Source organism: Solanum lycopersicum, chromosome 10, assembly GCF_036512215.1.
Source record: "Solanum lycopersicum chromosome 10, SLM_r2.1".
Classification (NCBI taxonomy): Eukaryota; Viridiplantae; Streptophyta; class Magnoliopsida; order Solanales; family Solanaceae; genus Solanum; species Solanum lycopersicum.
The window spans coordinates 50,410,046-50,429,835 of record NC_090809.1 but is presented as its reverse complement, the minus strand read 5'-3'; the positions used below and the strand labels follow the sequence as shown (position 1 = coordinate 50,429,835).

Sequence of the window (19,790 nt, the reverse complement as noted above, 5' to 3'; positions counted from 1 at the left end):
TGTACCTCTTGATAAGGGACCACACTCACTCAATCTTACTATTTATTATTTCATCTTTCTTTTTTCTTAAGCTCATTTTAGTTCAAATAACATTAAAGAGGTATTTATTACTTTTTCTGTCCACATTTATTTGTCATGTTACATTTTTTAAAAGTTAAATATGACTAATTTTTAAAGTTAAATTAGATTATGTTAATTCGATATTATTTTTTTAAAAAAAATAGATATTCAAAAACTATATGAAATGTACTATAAATTGTAATTTTTTGCATATCAATATGATGAAAATAAACATCGTAAAATGTTAGTCAAAATTTTTATTATTTGACTTTAAAAGAAATCCATGATATTTAATTGTGGATAGATGGAGTAACTTTAGGGTGACAATTGGACGTTGAATTAAATTTGTACGGGTCAAAATGGATCAAGACACAACCCAACTCAAATTTGTTTGAGCTAAAATGGATTAGGCAACTGTCTAATTTTTACCAAGGTTTAATAGCTTTATTTGTTATTTGTTAAGCTTGTAGTACCTATTATTTTTTTTATTATAACTATACATATCATATAAAATCAAAAAATAAAATAAATTAAAAATACTTTTGACAAAAATTTTCAAAAATCATTTTGATTACTTATCAACTCAATTTTTAATGGGTTGAAATGAATTAAACATACAAATGAACAAATTTATAACCAATTCAATTTTTAATGGATTAAAAATGAATTAAACATACAAATGAAGGAATGTATAACCAATCTAAATTTAAATTAATTGAATCGGACTAAATAAATTAAATTTGCTTTTGCCACCTTAATTAACCATCAATTTTTAACATTATCGACCGCCTTGATCATACTGTATTATTTTTCCATCCAAAATAATAGGCTGGGTTAAATTGTGTCGAGTTAGTGAGTCGAAAGGCGACCTCAAAATCCTCCGTTAAAACTTGTTATTGTTTTCCCAATCCTTTACTGGGGAAGTGATAACTGCGCGAGGATTGTTTCAACTCTGGCTACAAAGATTCAGTTGTATGAACTAGACTAGATGGATCCCGAGGTTTTTATTCCTTTTTACACTTTTCTTATGCATCTATTTTATCCTTGAATTTTTTATTTCTGTGTTGACATAGATAATTGTTTTTTTATTGATTTGGGATCTTCAGTTTAATTTTTTATTCTTCTTTCAATTTGTTATGCAATTGTTAATTTTTCTATGATTAATGAATTTGTTTTTGGGACACCCACATGTCTAATTCGACTAGTTTTGGATTGAGGTGTTGATTGTTATTCTGGAGAATTTGGGAGTGGATTCATTAGTGTTGATATAGTAAACAGCGGTGATATAAAGATGCAGCAGCCTTTTTTTAATGACCATGGTGTTAAGATTTGATAATAACTCTGATGACCAAAAGCAGCCCTTTTTAATGACTATGGCGTCTGGGCCAGTTTTCCCTCACCTCAATTTATTCCACATGATATATGTCACCTCCTACGAGCAATATATACAAGGTAAACTCTATCCACAAATGTTAGGATAGATGAGAAGGAATGATTTAGTGTTTATCTCCGGTGGGATTTGAACCTGAGATCTTATGGCTCTTAATGGCTTCATTGACCACTAGGTACACCCTTTGGGTTAGCCCAAAAGCAGCCTCAGGAGTGGATATGTTTCAAGTGTTGGACTACTTTATTCTTTTCTTTGTTCATTAGCTTTTTTTTATTTCGGATGGTTAAGGCAACACACTTGATACTTCTTTTATAACATGTCCGAGGAATTTGTATCGAAGTGTCTTCGAAAATCACTGTAACATCATCTTTCTGTCTAAACTGTTGGTGCATATTTTTGAGCTTGTTGCATTCTAATCTTTGGCATCTTGGCACTTCATTGGTTGAATTGTGGAATTAGTTCTATAAGTTAATGCTGCTCTTACTGTTCCAGCAAAAGAAATTGATTTGTTTTTTCGTGCATTTTTTCTCCGGTTATCTTTAGAACGTATCAACTATATGAATGTGAATTCCATTCAATGCAGGTTGGATTGAGACTTCTTTTTTCTCCACTGGCTTCTAATATTGTTGTGCGGACAGCATGGTGAGCTGTTATTTAATTTTGTTTACTCGAACTATTGTTTATGATTATATGAGAACTTGTTTATCAATTAAAAGTATGATTCTTATTTGGGGAAGGTAAGAGAAGATTGCTTATGTAATTGTTGATTTGTTGTTAATATGGGACATTTACAGCTGTTCTGTGGGGGTTGTTTTACCTGTTTATTCCACATTTAAGGCAATTGAGGGAAGAGATGAAAACGAGCAGAGAAAGTGGCTACTGTATTGGGCAGGTTTGTACTGTTGTTTATTTAGTTTTCTTTCTTAATGTTTTTCTTCTTTGAGTATACAACAACAACCGTACGCTATTTACTTTTGCTTAAGATGCAGTCTCTTATCCTTTTCCCTTTAGTATTTCAAGTTTCTGTGTAAAACAACTACAAATATCCCCTGGTTAGTTAATAGATACTTCTTGTTGTTGAATTTAGTTACAAGGTGAAAGAACTATCTATTAAACAAAGAACTGTTTTTAACCAAAAAATACGACATAGAACTGTTTATATGTTTTCGGGAGGGATTATGGAGAATATATATTTAGGCATCTAAATATACTAGAACATTAGAATTTTGTATTGAAAGTCATGGATGATTACTATTACTATTTCAAAGCATCTATTGAATTTTACCTTCAAACAACCTAAAAAACGATAATGATTGCAATGATTCTAACAAACAACATATGTTTGAATTTTGCAATAAGTTAAGACTAGAATTTTCATACATGCTAGGCATATCTACTTTCTGTGGGCATTTATTGTGATTCACTTTTATGTAGCATACCTGCTCAGATTGTATGTTCGTATTATAATGTTCAGTCTAACTCCTTGATAGTTTCTCTTCATGTACCCTTGGGTTACCGAAAAATTTGGTTGCATTTTTTTGGAAATTCTTCTTAGAACTGAAAGAGGTTTCTTTTGCTTGCAGCTTATGGGTCTTTCAGTGTTGTTGAGTTATTCACCGATAAATTTCTCTATTGGTATAGCTCCTTAACTCATTTTACTTTTAAATCTTTCTACTGTTACTGCTAGTTTAATCCTATTGATGTTTTTTCTCTTCTAATTTTATCAGGTTTCCACTTTATTACCACATGAAGTTTGCATTTCTTGTTTGGCTTCAACTGCCTACTACTGATGTAAGCTAAAAGCAAATTCTCTTTTCCTTGCTTTGTCCCTGCTGTTCTTTATTCATCCTTCTCTGTTATAATTTTGTTTTCTTAAATTCTCCCATGTAAGGGATTGCACATAATCATACTTTGTTCCTGGATTGAATTTCTCACTACTTATAATTTTTATTGGCAAATATCAATGTTTGACACTTCGGGGAATGACTCAGCATATGGTAGGACGACTAAAATAGGAGCAGCAGGGTGAAAGTCACTACCCGAGACTACTCCCTAGTCGTAACATGATGCTTTAAGCCACAAGTGACCCCAAGCTAACCTTATTGTTTGATACGACCCCAAGATTAACATAAGAGGAATAAGTGAAGATAATTGAAATACTGCGCGGAAGCTGAAACTGAACAGTCCATTAAGAATCAAATAGACAAACATCTGATAGAACATAGCTGAATCTAAACTAACTGTCCGAAAGCCTCCAGTTGTATGAGTTGCTAGGACAACCCCTAGCTAACTCCAATTGTATGAAAACTAAAAGAAACATTACTGAATGACTAAAAGTAATGGTCATCCTCAAAGGATGAGGACTCACCGAATACTGCTGCTACATTGACTGGAATCCATACTAACCGCGAGCTGAGTGCTGAACGTCTGGGCCTATATTATCAAAGAATGCAGGCAAAACGTATGTGGTCTTTTTGAATGTACCAAGTATGCGGGATAAACATGATAAACATAAATATTGAACATGCTAAACTGAAGAGACATACTGATGCATTGACCAAGAAGATAACATAAAATCTGATAATATGTTGTACTGGAACAACTGAATGCTTGGTCATGCAATAACTGATAGATTGACTGTGGGAGGTAAATACTAACCGACATATAACCATGTGAATTACCACATGGAGTTTGATGTATAATCCAGATCAAAAGAGCTCAATACACTTTGCCAAGGTATAAAGGTTGACCTGAGCTGAGCTAATGTCTATAAAGACTAGGGAGCCTCAACTGTGGGACACTCCTTAAATCCTACGGTGACACACAATTTCGGGACTAAGGGATTTCTGTACTAAAGAATCCAACGGACGCTGATCGTGAGCATTCAACCCTAACTCCGCTCGGTGCTAAGACTCCCAAGGACAAACATGCAATTAACTGATACAGTAATAGTTTTGTAATACTGAAATAATACTGGTTATTGATGATAACTGAGTAGCTCATGAATCATGATTTAATTATTGATAATACTGAAAGACACTTTATCTGGAAGTATCTATAATCATGAAACCTGATAATCTGATAATATGCATTCTGAAATTACATAGTAATTCTGAGTCATGAGTATAGTTGTATATTGAGGGTCCATGTAATAACATCAAAAATATGGAATTATAGGTAAAATTGTGTAATTTAAAGGCTTATCATGATGAGGAACTGAATTGCATTGAAAAACCATGAAAATTCTAGTAAAACCCAAGTTGTAGAGAAAACATAAAATCTGAGGTTTCTTTGAAACTCAATGGGTGAAATGAACTCCAGTGATGAAATTCCACATACCTGGAATGGACACCTTAACTTGAATTCTTGAATGGAGTTTTGAAGCTTTGAAACTCTAGTTCTTGTTTGAGAGGAAACTTGAGAGAGGAAATCTGATTTGGGGAGTTGTGCGTGAAAGAGGAGGGTTTAGGTCACTAAATTCCCCTTCATCCCATTTAGAATAGGTTAATAGTATAATGATTAAAAGAGTGGAAAAAAAACCAAAACGACCCTGATTGAAACTGACTTAGCCAGGGTTCTACGAGGCCATCTATGGTCTGTGATTCCATCCACAGACTGAGAACCCTATTTGTAGAAATTAGAGAAGTTTCTAAAGTTCGATTTTAGGAGACCAATCTATGGTCCATAAAACGTTCTACGACCTGTAAACCAGGCTTGTCCTGTTCAGAACCGTAAACTTAACTCGTAGATCTTAGACCACTTTTCCCTGTTTCTGAAGTTGGTTTATGACTACCATCGACGGTATGTAGTACCTTTTAAAGCCTGTAGATGGCGCTCCTAAAACACAGAATTTCTGCAGACTTTGGAATGATTCTGAGGTTCTCCTGATCTGATCTGAGCTAGGAACTTTTGGGGTGTTACAAGGAAGTAGTGACATTTGTAGCATTGAGAGTAATTTCGGACTATGTTGCCGAGACTCTTCAAATATATCAATGGGTGCATGGGGCATCCTCCAGAAGTAGTGCATTTTTGGAGAAATCTGACACGGTTGCGGCAGTATTTTTTGAGAGCCCGATCAACAGAGGTTTTGGAATCGCTGTTGTTTGCTAGAGTTACTTAGATTGTTGGAATAACAATGGTATTTGGTTTCATTGGGCATCAGCAATAGTTTTGGAAGCAGTCTTGTTTGTCATAGTTTCTTGGATTTTTTGGAGAACAAATTATTTAGGGTGGAGTTAGACATTATTTCTTAACTTAGAGAATACGAAGCATATATTTACCAATTCCCTTTAGTATTAATTACTTAATTATAGGCATATACGCTCCGGTCCATTTTAATTGTCGTGCTTACTAATAATAATTGGTCCAAAATAGTTTGTCATTGTAGAAAATAAGATATGATTAATTTTTAATTTTCACTTCTACCCTTAATAAAGATGGAGAGATTAATGTGCTGAAAAAGAGTAGTATAAAACAATAGATTACAAGTTTATGCACTCACTTTTAGATTCGCTAATTACATATTTTATTAAGTAGACCATGTGTAAAATTTTGTTGATAGATATGGTGAGTTTAACTAATGGAGCAATATAGATCTTGATTCTCTTTCATGTTTTAAGCCAAATTTTCTTTTAAGTTTGAGAATTTTTTCATTTGGATGCATGTTTGCCCTGTTAAAGCACAAATCATATGTCGCGAATGTTCCAAATCAGTTTTATTGGTTGCTTCCTAATGCTTTGACCACTTTAAATATGTTAATGCAAGGTTTTAGGAAACTTGGTGAGCTTTACGCAGACACAATGAATTCATGTTTCATCATGGTAGGTCCAAGACAAAAAAAAGAGAGGATATAAAACATAATACATTAAGAGTTGTTGATTAAAAACAAGCATACGTTAAGAACATATTATTGTATGTCAGAACTTAGTGTCTCTTTTCTTGTTTTGCCATTTTGATTTTGCTTGTCAGCGTTGATTTTACACAAATTTTGGATGTCTTTCATCCATTGCTGCCTAAATGTATTGCTTTATACTTTCTGCCTATAGATGTGTACTGGACTAAATGAATAGTATAGAGATTCCATGACACTACCAGATGTGGCAGAACAATCTAAAATATATTTAAAAATTTGCTGTTGACAGGGGGCAAGGCAAATGTATATGACTCACCTTCGTCCTTTCCTCTTGAAGCATCAAGCCAGGCTGGACCAAGTAGTTGGATTTTTGTATGGTCAAATGGTAATGATAAACTTCATCTTCCTATCCCCCTCCCCCCCTCCTCCCCCCCCCCCCCCCACACACACACACACTCCTTTTCCCCTTTCTTTCTTACTTTTTGGCTCTTGTTGGTTTCTTTCCCTCTTCATGTGGGGGTTAGGGGCAAGGGGTTGGGGGCTTGTGTCTTCAAGTTAGAGGTTAGAGTAAGGAATTATGCTCTTGATTCATTTTTGGTTGATGAGCTGTGATGGCATCAGATCTGCACCCTGGTCTGAGCAGTTTGATGTAATACTTTGGTTTTAGGTCTTATAATGAGTATCGATTACCTGGTTGACTCTTTAATTTTCTTAAGCTAATCACCTGCTAAGGTCCAATTTGCAAGCAGCTGTTTTTGCAATGTCATTTGACCTGCACTATTCCTGGCCTTGCAGTCCAAGTTTGTTAGCATGCATCAAGCTGAAATCAAATTCGTGAGAGCACTTCTGATGAGGACCTTCGTATCAGGTAGCCAAATAAGTACACTTGGGATTTGCTACTATTTCAAGTGTTAGATATGAATCGTTCCTTTCATGTATTACCTGTTGCTTAATTATTACTATATACTTCAATCACTAATGTCCTTTTGGTGTTCATTTACCTATTTATGTGCTAACCAGTTTTCTTTTTCTTCTTATCAGCCAACCAGTTTGCTTCAGGTTTTATTCACCCTGAGCGAAGGCACGTGAGTGGTGCAATTGAAGAACGAAGACAACAATATGACACTTCTGATTCTGATGATGAAGAGTGATGCTTAACTCAAGATCCACTTGATCATTGCAATGGTTTCTTTAGATATTAGATCTATTCTGCATAGCGAGTCTCACAGTATGAACTTTTAGGGCTCTTACGACTTCCCAAATTGATTTTCCGGTGATATTGTACGTAGTTGCTTCCACTTTGTTCAAGATCCATTAGCTTAGTTGTTCAATTGCTGCTAGGATTGTTTCACCCTTCATTCTCTAGGTTGAAATAATTACTAAGTAGTAGTATACTAGCAAGAATTGTGTATGTTACTGCGCAGATAGATTTATGTGCTTCTAATTCTTCTTTTTTTATTGTCACTAATTACCACAAGGAATATGACACAATGATCATAAACTATATGTTGAGCATAAAAGGCTTAGAGCTGCTACAGCTACTTATGTCACGTATACATGACATTCAATTTTTGAGTGTGCGCAAGTAAATATTTAAATTTATATAAAGTTGAACAAATAGACATATGCGTCTTACGTGATATTCTATGTCTATTATTCAATTTTATGCAAGTTTAATCTATTTGTCTATATTCAAAGTTGAAGATGCATAAATATAAAATAAGATCAAATTAAATGACAGCAAGATTGAAGAAGCATAAGATCAAATTAAATGACACATTTGTATATTATATTTATTATAGAAACATGTTAAAGTATCTTTGTTCACCATTGAGGTCCCTTATTCTTCGATTATTTCAAAGCTTTGAAAATGTTCTGCGTTTTTATGGTGGTGTGTCCACTTGCTTTATTCATATGCACACGTGAACCCAATTAGAAGTTAAACATTGTTGGGAAGATTTAAAGAATAAATAAAATAAATTGCAAGACTACATTTAAAATATTTTGATTAAATAATGATCATCAAAATTCCTCTTTAAATAGTCATAATATTTTCTAGTCTAAGATGAGAGGTACTTCCTCCGTCTACAAACGTTTGGCAAGTATATTAGAAATAGGTGTCTAAGATTAATTGACAATTTAAATAATCTAGAAATAATTAGTTATTTTTTTAATTCTGCTCTTAATAATTACTCCATTTTGTTCAATTGAAAAGTTATGTAGACGCGATATTCTTGCTATAGTAGTGTTATATTAGTCAAATTTAAGGCTGGCAAACGGACCGGTTTTTGGTCGGTCCGGTCCGGTTCTAATCCGATTCCCATACCGGTCCGTCCGGTACCGGTTGAACCGGTAAGAAACCGGTCTTTTAGTGTACAGGACCGGGTACCGGACCGGTTCCTGGTTTTTTATCCGGTAAAACCGGTTCGGTAAGAACTGGTTCTGGTCCGGTCTGATCCGGTAAGAACCGATTTAACCAGTTTTTTATTATTTTTTTTATATTTTTAATGTTACCATTTTATATGACCGTTGGGCCCTTCTAGCCGTTGAGCTGGGGCCCAAAACGGTCAAATATGACCCCTCACCCCCTTCTAACCCATTTACACTATAAATGTACCATTTTTTTCCATTTTAAATCACAAATTCAATACTTATACAATCTCTCAAAGTCTCAAACTCTCAATTATAAATCTCTCATAAATTATTAATTATTATATTGTGATATTGAGTTGAAGTTTGAATTTCGGAAGCTACAATCGGCATCTATCAAATCCGGCTTTGGTTATACGTCTACTTTTACGTAGACGTTTGGTACATTCGTTCCAACTATTAACTTTAATTGTTATTTGTTTATTAATTTAATTATTTTATCTCTTTTATTATATTATTTTGCTTGTTTTTCTCTTAATATTTATTTATTTTAAATTTTAACATGAATTCGGAAAGAAATAGTGGTAAAAGACCAATGTCGGAATTAAAAAATAAAAAGGGAGGAGTAAGTAGTTCTTGTTCTAAAAATTTGCCACCTAGATATTTAGTTAATACTAATGATTATACTCATGTTAATGAAACTTTTTTTACGTCACCAAGACCTATTGAATTTAATTCTGAAGATGAAGTAGATCATGAGTCTTTAAATAGACATTATAATAATTTTGAAGAAGAATTAGAAGAAGAAGTAGAAATAAATGAGGAAGATGAAGAGACCCCTACCCCGACTAGTCCGGTTACCGAAGTCCCCTCTTTACCTACTTTTTCAAATGTCGCTGTTGTACGTGTTAAAAGATCATTAGTATGGAAATTTTTGATACAAAATGAGGAGAAAACTACTGTTACGTGCACTAAATGTAAATTGGTAATGAAACACGTAACTACGGGTACACAAGGGGGAACGGGACGACTAAGAACACATTTACGAAAGTGTAATAAAGAATTTGCTCGCCTAGATGATATAGAAAGAGCTAATAGAAATGGCATACCCATACCCGAAAGTTCTATGGGTGTTGGAGGTTCTAATATGGTTCAAGGTGTATTAAATATGTCTAACCCGGCTAGTCGAAGCACACACCGCACATTAGCTAAAATGGTTGCTGTTTGTGGTTTACCTTTTTAATTTCCTTCTCATCCTGGTTTTGTTCATTATATTCGAGAATTATATAACCCAGATTATGAAGGTATTCCAAGAAATACAATTAAAAGTGATCTTTTTAAATATCAAAAAGAATATTCTCATTTTCTTTGTTGTTTATTTGCTTATTATGATGGTAGGTTATCTATTACTTCTGATATGGGACGTAGTCCTAATGGTAACGATTATTTTACACTTACTGTCCATTGGATTGACCATGAATGGAACATGCAAAAACGAATATTAGCGTATAAATATGTTGAAGAAAATAAAACCGATTCTTATATAGCATCAAAAGTAGGCTCTATTTTACAATATTATGGAATCTGTGATAAAATAATGAGTGTCACTTTAGATAATGCTTCTAATAATTTAAGTGCCGTTGATTATTTAAAAATTAGACTTTGTCCAATTGGTAATGGTTGTTTTCATATTAAGTGTGCCGCACATGTTTATAATTTAATAGTAAAAGATGGTATTTCTCAATTTGGAGTTTCTTGTGAAAAAATTAGACTTGCTTGTAATTGGATTTTTAAAGCTAAAGTAAAAGCTAGAATTACTGAATTTAAAAATCGTTGTAATGAATGTGGACTTGCATATAGAAAAATTCCAAAAGAAATATGCACTAGATGGAATTCTTTATTTGAAATGCTTCAAGTTGCTTATGTTTATCAAGAACCGCTACAATTAGTTTTTGATGCTCATAATGCGGATCCAAATTTAAGAATTGGCTTTGAAGATTGGCAAAATACAAAAGAACTGATTGATTTTTTAAAAGTTTTTTATAAAGCAACAAATGAATGTTCTGGTCTATACTATCCTACTATTTCTTCTGTTTTAGTAAATATTTGTGTTATTTCAATTGAACTTGCTAAATATTAAAGGAAAAGAACATTTTAGAGATTCAGTTGCTTTTATGATTGAAAAATTCAAAAAATATTTTTTCCCTATTCCTCAAATCTATTTGACTGCTACTACTTTCAACCCAAATTATAATTTAAGATGTGTTGAAAGAATGGTTGAAAAGATTTATAAAAATTTAGAAATTAAAGATGATGAAACTCCTAGTATTGAACAATGTAAAAGTAGCATTTATACAAAAGTTAAAGATTTATATAATGCATATAAAGTTATGGAAAAAAATATTCCAATAGTTGAACCTTCATCTTCTAAGCCTAAAAGTGATGATACGGATGATACGATGGATGAATATCTTGAGCTTGAAAGTGATGAAACTAATAATGATTTTGATTTATATTTCAACCAGGCACGGGAAAAGATTAGGCGTGACGAAGGAGTTCAACCTCGAATATTAAATTGGTGGAAGAATCGTGAAAAACAATTTTCGACCCTTTCTAGGATTGTTCGAGATGTGCTAGCGATTCAAGCATCATCGGTCGCTTCGGAGCAAGCCTTTTGTCACGGACTTTTTGAATCGGACAATACTCAGTGCGGCACTTGACGGTCTACTCACGATTCTTGCACGATCTTGTAGACTCAAGTAAGCCTTCCTCTACTTGGATCGCTAAGAGAACTTAGAAAGAGAAAACAAAGACAGATTTTTGGAAGAAAAGACTTGTATTGATATGTTGGTTGATAGATGTATTACAAATACATTGGCTACCTATTTATACTACTCTAGACACTAAGAGTAAACAAATGCTACACTATATACAAGCCCCTAAGCCATGCCCACAAGACATGCTTCTAAGTCTTCCAAAAAGGGACTTCTAGCTGCTCCCAAGTCTGCCCCACGTTCCAGAGGCCCTGCACAAGCCCCTCCAAGGCTGGAACCTGCCGACCCTTCACATGCTGTAACTGCTGAAATGGCCGTAACTGATGAAACGGTTGAAACTACCTGTAACGGCTGTAACTCCTGACCCTCTGTCTGCTGCCTGCTTGGACGCCTGCCCCTTTGCCTGCTGGCCATTTTGGGCTGTCTGTCCCCCCTGCACAGGCTGCTGGCTGCCTAGACGGGTCGTGATCTGCCTGGGTATCGGGTGGGTTGTGACAAACTCCCCCACCTGATGATGCGACGACCGCGTCGCATTGCGTCCGTATCGGCGTTGAGTTCTGTCGGGCGACCATCAACTCGCGTACTCGATCAATCCCTTCGAGCAGCCTCTTCATCGATGTCCCGTCCTTTCTCGACCCGATCTTCCGAACTTCCTCCTTCAACGGAGGCAAGTGCTCCGTCGGCTTCTTCATCATGTCAGCGTTCCTACTCGGAACCCTCTCACTGCCGGTGGCATGGACTTTCCAGCACCATTGTCTTCTCTCGAACTTGCAATGGTCGCTGCTGGTGTTAACCTTCTTCTCACGTCGACCCTTTCGAGCTTCATGTCTCTCAGCCTAGCCTGTCCCTCCGTTGCCTGCGCCTTCACCATGGGAACTGTATGTTCCCTTCCTTTCTCCATGATTGTCAACTTTTCGAGATGAGGATCGATTACTGCATGGCGCTGCTGGAAGAACTTCTGTCCAAGAATAACATCAAACATATTGATGGGGGCGACGATGAACTTGGTTTTCCCTTGCCAATCGCCTACCATGATGTTCACGCCGTGCGCTACTCCAACTATGGGAGTCGGTGATGCGTTGACAGTTCTGATTTGGGCGTTGCTTGCAGTATATTGCAACCCCAACCTCTTTGCTGCCGTCTTGGTCATAACATTGACCTCCGCACCGGTGTCGACCAACGCACGAGCAATCTTCCCATTGACCGTGATGTCAACCGTTTGAGCCCACGCCATAGACTTCGCAAGTCCCTTGTCAGCATGCTTCGGAACCGCTTGCCTTGGCTTATCTTGCCTTAGACTCGTCGATGGTTGCTCGATGACAGCCCCGCATAGGATTACTACGCCCAACTAATTAGTCTCCCCGACTTCCTCTTGGGCTTTCTCTTCCTTCCGCTCACGGAGTATAGCACCAAGACTTTTCAGTTCAGGGCATCTCTTGTAACCATGCGACCCTTTGCATATGAAGCAACCATCCTTGGAATCCCTTACCGTGTTGACACGATCTCCGGGCTTCTTGTCGCTGGACCCGTAGGTGTCAGCCTTTTGGGTTGTGGTGTTTGCTTCTCGCCTTCGCCACTGTCTTCCCCACTGTTATCATGACTGCCTACCTCGTCGTCCTCCTCGGTACTAAGAGACTTCTCTCGCCTGAAGTCTATCAAGGCTTCAGCCTGCGTGATGGCATCGTTTATAGTCCTGACTTGCCGCCGTTCCAACTCCGTTCTGGCCCAATTTTGCAGCCCATCCATGAAGTAGAACAATGTGTCGTCGTCCATGAGGTCGGGAATCTGAAATGTAAGGGTGGTAAACTCCCGCACATACGCGCGTATGCTGCCCTTTTGTCTCAACTCCCGCATCTTGTACTTTGCCTCATAGACAACGTTGCTAGGGAGGAATGCCTTCTTGAACTCCACATGGAACTGCTCCCATGTGTTCAACGTGCACGTCCCCTTTGCGATGTCAGACTCTTTACGCTTTCACCATAGCATGGCCAACTCTGAAATATACAACACAGCAGTGTTGATCTTGTTCACATCACTACGGACCCGCATACACTTGAAATAATTTTCCAAGTGCCAAAGGAAATTATCCACCGCTTGCGCGTCATGGACGCCTTTGAAGACTGGTGGCTTGGGCGCCTCAACTCTAGCTTCCCTTTCCCGGTCATGTGATGAGGATCCACCAACCTCTCTATCCTCCTTGAGTGCTGCCACCTTGGCCTTAAGCGACTCGATTGTGCCAAGTGCTTCCCTAAATCTGATTTCTAAGGAAGTAATGGCCTCCTTTGTCTCGTACTCGGCTCGCTGGCGTGCCTCCAACTCCTTCCGGACGTTCTCAACTTCCTCAAGAGAGTACTCTTCAAGAGCTTTGAGATCTCTGTCCGTTCTATTCAAGCGCTGGCCTATGATCTCAACGGCTTGCCTCGCCATTTCGACCCTTGCAATCCACTCCGGTCCGACAGTAACGTCCACGGACTCCTCGCCTGTGTCTACGTCACTTCCATCGACAATTTGGGGAGGGAGAGATGTTCGCCCTTCGCTTGATGTAGGAACACCTGGTGGAGGAACGCTTGGGGGAAGTCCGGGCAGATTGGGTTCATTACCCGTCTGCTGCTTCTTCCCTTTCTTGTTCTTCTTGCCACCATCAGTGCGGACGTTGGGGGTGCTGCTAATGCCGTCTCCTTCGTTCGTTCTCTTACGATGAACCTGCTCTGATACCAATTGTCACAGACTTTTCAAATCGGACAATACTCCGTGCGGCACTTGACGGTCTACTCACGATTCTTGCACAATCTTGTAGACTCAAGTAAGCCTTCCTCTACTTGGATCGCTAAGAGAACTTAGAAAGAGAAAACAAAGACAGATTTTTGGAAGAAAAGACTTGTATTGATATGTTGGTTGATAGATGTATTACAAATACATTGGCTACCTATTTATACTACTCTAGACACTAAGAGTAAATAAATGCTACACTATATACAAGCCCCTAAGCCATGCCCACAAGACATGCTTCTAAATCTTCCAAAAAGGGACTCCTAGCTGCTCCCTAGTCTGCCCCACGTTCCAGAGGCCCTGCACAAGCCCCTCCAAGGCTGGAACCTGCTGACCTTTCACATGCTGTAACTGCTGAAACGGCCGTAACTGATGAAACGGCTGAAACTGCCTGTAACGGCTGTAACTCCTGACCCTCTGTCTGCTGCCTGCTTGGACGCCTGCCCCTTTGCCTGCTGGCCGTTTTGGGTTGTCTGTCCCCCCGCACAGGCTGCTGGCTGCCTAGACGGGTCGTGATCTGCCTGGGTATCGGGCGGGTCGTGACACTTTAGTGCAACGAGATTTATGGTTGGAGATCATCGATATTCATTAGCAAAGGACAGTTTGGAAATATCGGTGTTGTTTCGAGATTGGGTCAATGCCGAAAGAAGAAACACCAGACTACCACTATTAAGTAGCCATATAGAAGACCAAATAGATGAAATATTTGGTGAGAATAGTGATGATGGCATGGAAGCAATGGAAGAAGAACGACAAATGCCAATTCCAAAAAATCTTTCTTTTCAAATGATACAAAATTTACAAAAAGAATTTTAAAAAAAATGGAATTGTTAGTATAATAATTACTAATTTAATATTCAATTCCTCCTAAATTATATACTCTTATTCTCTTTCTAATATTTGTATTGTATAATTTATTTATTTGAATAAATATACGACTATTCGCCTTGATTTTTTTTTATAATAGTCTCTTCTATTTATTTCATGTCATTTTATAAATTTAATTTTTAATTATTTTAATAAAAGTTTATATTAAAACTTTAAATTCAATATAAACTTTAAAGTTTAAATTTAATTTCAAACTTTAAATTCAATATAAAGTTTAAAAAACTTTAAATTCAATATAAAACTTTAAATTCAATTTGAAACTTTAAATTCAATATAAACTTTTAAGTATAAATTTTATTTCAAACTTATATAAACTTTAAAGTTTTTAATTGAAGTTTTAATATGAATATATAATATTATATAATAATTATATAATTAAAATTTTAAAAAAAAACGGAAGAACCGGTAAGACCCGGTTCCAAACCGGTCCAACCCGGTTCCAAACCGGTTACTAATGGACCGGGCGGAACAGGGAGACTTTTCCGGTAAAATCGGTCCGGTAAAATCCGGTACCGGTAAGAAAATCCCGTAAGAAAAAACCGATATCGATCCGGTTACCGATAAAACCGGTCCTGTCCGTTTGCTAGTCTTAGTCAAATTACACCTTTTATTAAATTTTTCTTGAAGAAAGTGCAACCTTAGCCTGAAAAACAATTGTAGACGGAGGGAATATCAGTTTTCTTATATGCTCACAAAAGAAGAGTTCGGAGCCTAAAGGGTACAAAATATTAACAAAAATTTCAAAATGGTATATAAAATTTTATATTAACCAAAACGGTAAAATCGCTGCATCAACAGCGATTTACTCCATCGAAAAAAGCAAAATTACTGCCTATGCAACGATTTTGAAAAATGTGATTTTTTTTTAAAAAAATGAAATCGCTGTCTAGGCAGCGATTTTAAAATATTTTTTAAAAAAATCTCTACCAAGGCAGCGATTTTTAAAAATAAGGTAAATCGCTGCCAAGGTAGCGATTTTTTTTTTTAAAATATGGAAATTTCAAAAAAAAAATAATTTAAAAAAATGTTAAATCGCTACCTTGACAGCGATTTTTTTAAAAAAAAAAATTGAAAATCGCTACCTAGATAGCGAATTCATTTTTTTTTTTTAGTATTTTTAAATATCGTTTTTCACATAGCTATTTCATAAACTGTTATATATATAATCGTGATCATTACTTCAAGCGATCATTATTTCTAATTGAAGTGTGCTATTATGGGAGAGTCTAGATAAAATTTCAGTCATTTGAATTTTTTCTCATCGGATTCAACGAATAGGTAAATAAAGTAATGTTTTCTTAGTTCTTCAAAACTATTTTTCTTATATGTAATATATTTATATTATTATTTTTATAGGTATGATCAACTCCAAAATGCAGCGAATTATTGTACACAAATTGTAAATAGTAATGTTATGGGTTATGAACGGGTTGGTGAGTTGCACAATGATGAACCTTCTGAGCATGAATTAACAGACAGTGATGATATGTATGACGACAATGATGATAATGCGGATAATGCACCTAATGCATCCGTTGAAGATCAAAGTCTTAATTATCATTCTACAGTGATTCCATACTTAGATCACACTGAAGAAAATGCTGAAGATTTTATCTACACGAGAGATGACGGTTCCATTCGAATGACACTTTGGAATTCAAACAATTCTAAACATATACAGTCAGGTTCGATTGTTGAAAACTAAATATTTTATAGTTGTTTATTTATTTATTTCATGTTGATTAATTTATGAATAAGATGCAAATGAAATCTGCAGTAAAAGCATATAGTCTTGCTATTAAAAAATAATTTCTTTGTGATCAATCCAAGAGTAAAAGTTGGAAAGTTATTTGCAAGCGTCATGAGTTAGGGTGTGCTTGGATGATTCGGTTTAGAGAGATTTCAAGCGGTATGTGAAAGACAGGAAAAATGATTGAACCGCATACTTGTCTTACATATAACTATAAGGAGGATCATTTCAATTTGAATGATAACACAATTGCCACTTCTTTAATATCATATGTTATGCAAAATCCAGACATAAATATTAAGATGATCCGTGAAATTATCAAAGGAAAACATCACTATACTCCTAGTTATAGAAAAGCATAAAAAGGTCAAAGAAAAGCATTTCGAATGGTTTATGGTAATTTTGAAAGTTCATTTAAGGCATTACCTCGATACATGGCTGCACTACAATTATTCAATCCAGGCACTATTATTGAGTGGGAGCATCATTCTACAACAATGCAAGGTGAGCAAACTTTTAAATTTCTTTTTTGGGCTTTTAAACAGAGCATTGATGGTTTCAAATGTTGTAGGCCGTTCATTTCTATCGACGGCACACATCTTTATGGTTTGTATGATATCAAATTGTTAATTGCGGTTGAAATTGATGCGAATGAATTTTTTTTCCCCACATGCATATGCTTTAGTTGCACGTGAGAGTTTTGAGTCTTGGTCATGGTTTCTCAAGTTATTATGGACACATGTAGTTTGTGAACGACAAGGAATTGGTCTTATTTCTAACCGTCATCAAGAAATCTTGCAGTGCGTTCAATCTTATAATTGGTTGAGTCCACCCAACACATATCATAGATTTTGTGTTCGACACTTAAAAGAAAATTTTAATAAAAAATTTATAAACAGTGAACTCGAAAAACTAATGTGGTTGGCTGCTACTGAGCATCAGGAGAAAAAGTTTGTGCAACGGATGCAACAAATCAAAACATTGTCTCCTGCAGCATATGAATGGTTAAATGAATTTCCTTTGAAAAAATGGACAATGTATAAGGATGGTGGTCATAGATGGGATGCCATGACGATAAATGTATCTGAGTCATATAATGGTTTATTGAAAAAAGCTTGGGGGCTTCCTGTGACTGCCATGGTTCGAATGACGTTCAAAGCTCTCGTTGATCATTTTGTCGAAAGAAACAATCTTGCAATTGCATTACTTCAAAGTAATATGTCATGGCCTCTTGCGATAGATAAATTTTTTAATGATTATTATCAAAGAGCTCAAGGGCACACAGATATGATGACTTACAACACCGGTGATGAAGTTTTTGAAATTTTTACTTTTGCTCATGATGGTAAAGGTGGGAATGTCCACAAGGGTACTGCAAAAGGTAAGAAATGTTCTTGTGAAAAATGGAGATTATCATATGCCTTGTTCGCATGCCATCAAATTTTGTGGACTTCGCGAAATCGAGCCAAAATCTTATGTAAGTAATTCTACAGTGCAAAATATTACAAACGAACATACACTGAGACATTTAACCCAGTGGGTGATGAAATATTTTGGCCACCAGCTTCTTTTAATTTAATTGCAAATAATGAATGTTTGCGGACAAGTGGTACGCAAGTAAGAAGCCGACTTAAGAATGATATGGATATAGCTCCGGCTCGCATGACTAGAAAATGTTGTGTTTGTAAGGAGACAGGTCACACAAAGACACGATGTACTACTCAATTTTAAATATTTTATCTATGTTTTAAGGTTAATGTATTTTTATTGTCTTGTTATTAATATTATGATATTAAATCTTTTATATTTATTTGTTGACATGAATTTAATTTGTCTTGCTGCATTTTAAATATTGTAAGTATAATATCTTCATATTATTATTATATTATTGATTTGAACTCTATTAAAAAATAATGATTTGACCCAACATAAAAAAATATTGATTTGACCTATGACATAAAGAAAATATAAATCCTGCAAACTTGTTCGAACATAAAAAAAAAGGAAGAATCTCATTACTTTGTTCAAATTTGCACGAAACAACAAAATTTACATATTTTAAAATTTGAATCTTTAGCCTTTTAGAATAAAGGTGCATAAAAATTATTCTTTTGAATCCGAATCTTCTACATCTTCATTTTCAAAATCTTTCTCATTTTGATAGTGACTGTCTGTTCCACATCTAGTTTATTTGTGTAGCCTAGATATTCTCCGAGGTGGATTTTGTCTATTAAGAACTGAATTTTGTGAAGCCCCAACATTAAATATTGAATCATCGGACACAGTTACCTATAATACAATATAATATAATATAATCAAATAAACATGCAATAAAATTTAAAAAATCATAAAAAGTTAAAAAAAATTCTAAGAAAATTATTATACTTACATTCGAAAAGTTCAATCTTCCACCAAATGGAGAATTATGTATAGAAAATTCACGCATACCATGTTGAATACCATATTGAGATCCATTAAATTGCGCAAAACCAGATATTGGAATCTGTGGAGTTACAAAATCAACTGATTGCTGACTAGAAAAATTAACATTAGTATTAGATGGTCCTGTAGAAAAATCAAATGTGGGATAATAAGGCTCGGGAGTCACCACATTAGTGTTAGAGGGCCCTGCAGAAAAATCAACTGTTTCACCAGCGGTCCTTCTACCTCGACGTGCACCCTCTCTCGGTGTTGTTTGTCGTGATCGGAGAGATACTTGTACTGTTGGTGGTTCATCGTATTGAGTGGGAGGATTGTAATCAGGATCAAAGCTCAATCGTGTTTCCTGGAAGGCCGCATTCATTGACTCCATTGAAATACGAGTGACTTCCTCTGCATATCGTTTCATTTCATTAGATTGGTTTTCATCATTTTCAATCACCCGAGCTCGACGATACTGCATTTCATGACCCCTAGCCTATAATGAATAAACAAACA

General features: G+C 35.8%; 2 protein-coding genes across 2 annotated transcripts; one reads left to right on the top strand and one right to left on the bottom strand.

Annotated features, from left to right (window-relative positions):
- Positions 1-782: 782 nt before the first annotated feature.
- LOC101267657 (HVA22-like protein k) lies at positions 783-7,852 on the top strand. Its single transcript, XM_004248672.5, has 8 exons — positions 783-1,060; positions 2,034-2,092; positions 2,245-2,342; positions 3,034-3,085; positions 3,178-3,241; positions 6,592-6,687; positions 7,098-7,170; positions 7,344-7,852. Exons 1-8 carry the CDS (start codon positions 1,049-1,051, stop codon positions 7,451-7,453), a joined length of 564 nt encoding a protein of 187 aa, XP_004248720.1. The 5' UTR covers positions 783-1,048; the 3' UTR covers positions 7,454-7,852.
- A 4,285-nt stretch (positions 7,853-12,137) lies between these two features.
- On the bottom strand, positions 12,138-12,680 carry LOC104649734 (protein DNA-DAMAGE INDUCIBLE 1-like). The gene has a single exon (XM_010329270.1). The coding sequence runs from the start codon at positions 12,678-12,680 to the stop codon at positions 12,138-12,140; it is 543 nt and encodes a 180-aa protein (XP_010327572.1).
- Positions 12,681-19,790: the final 7,110 nt, after the last annotated feature.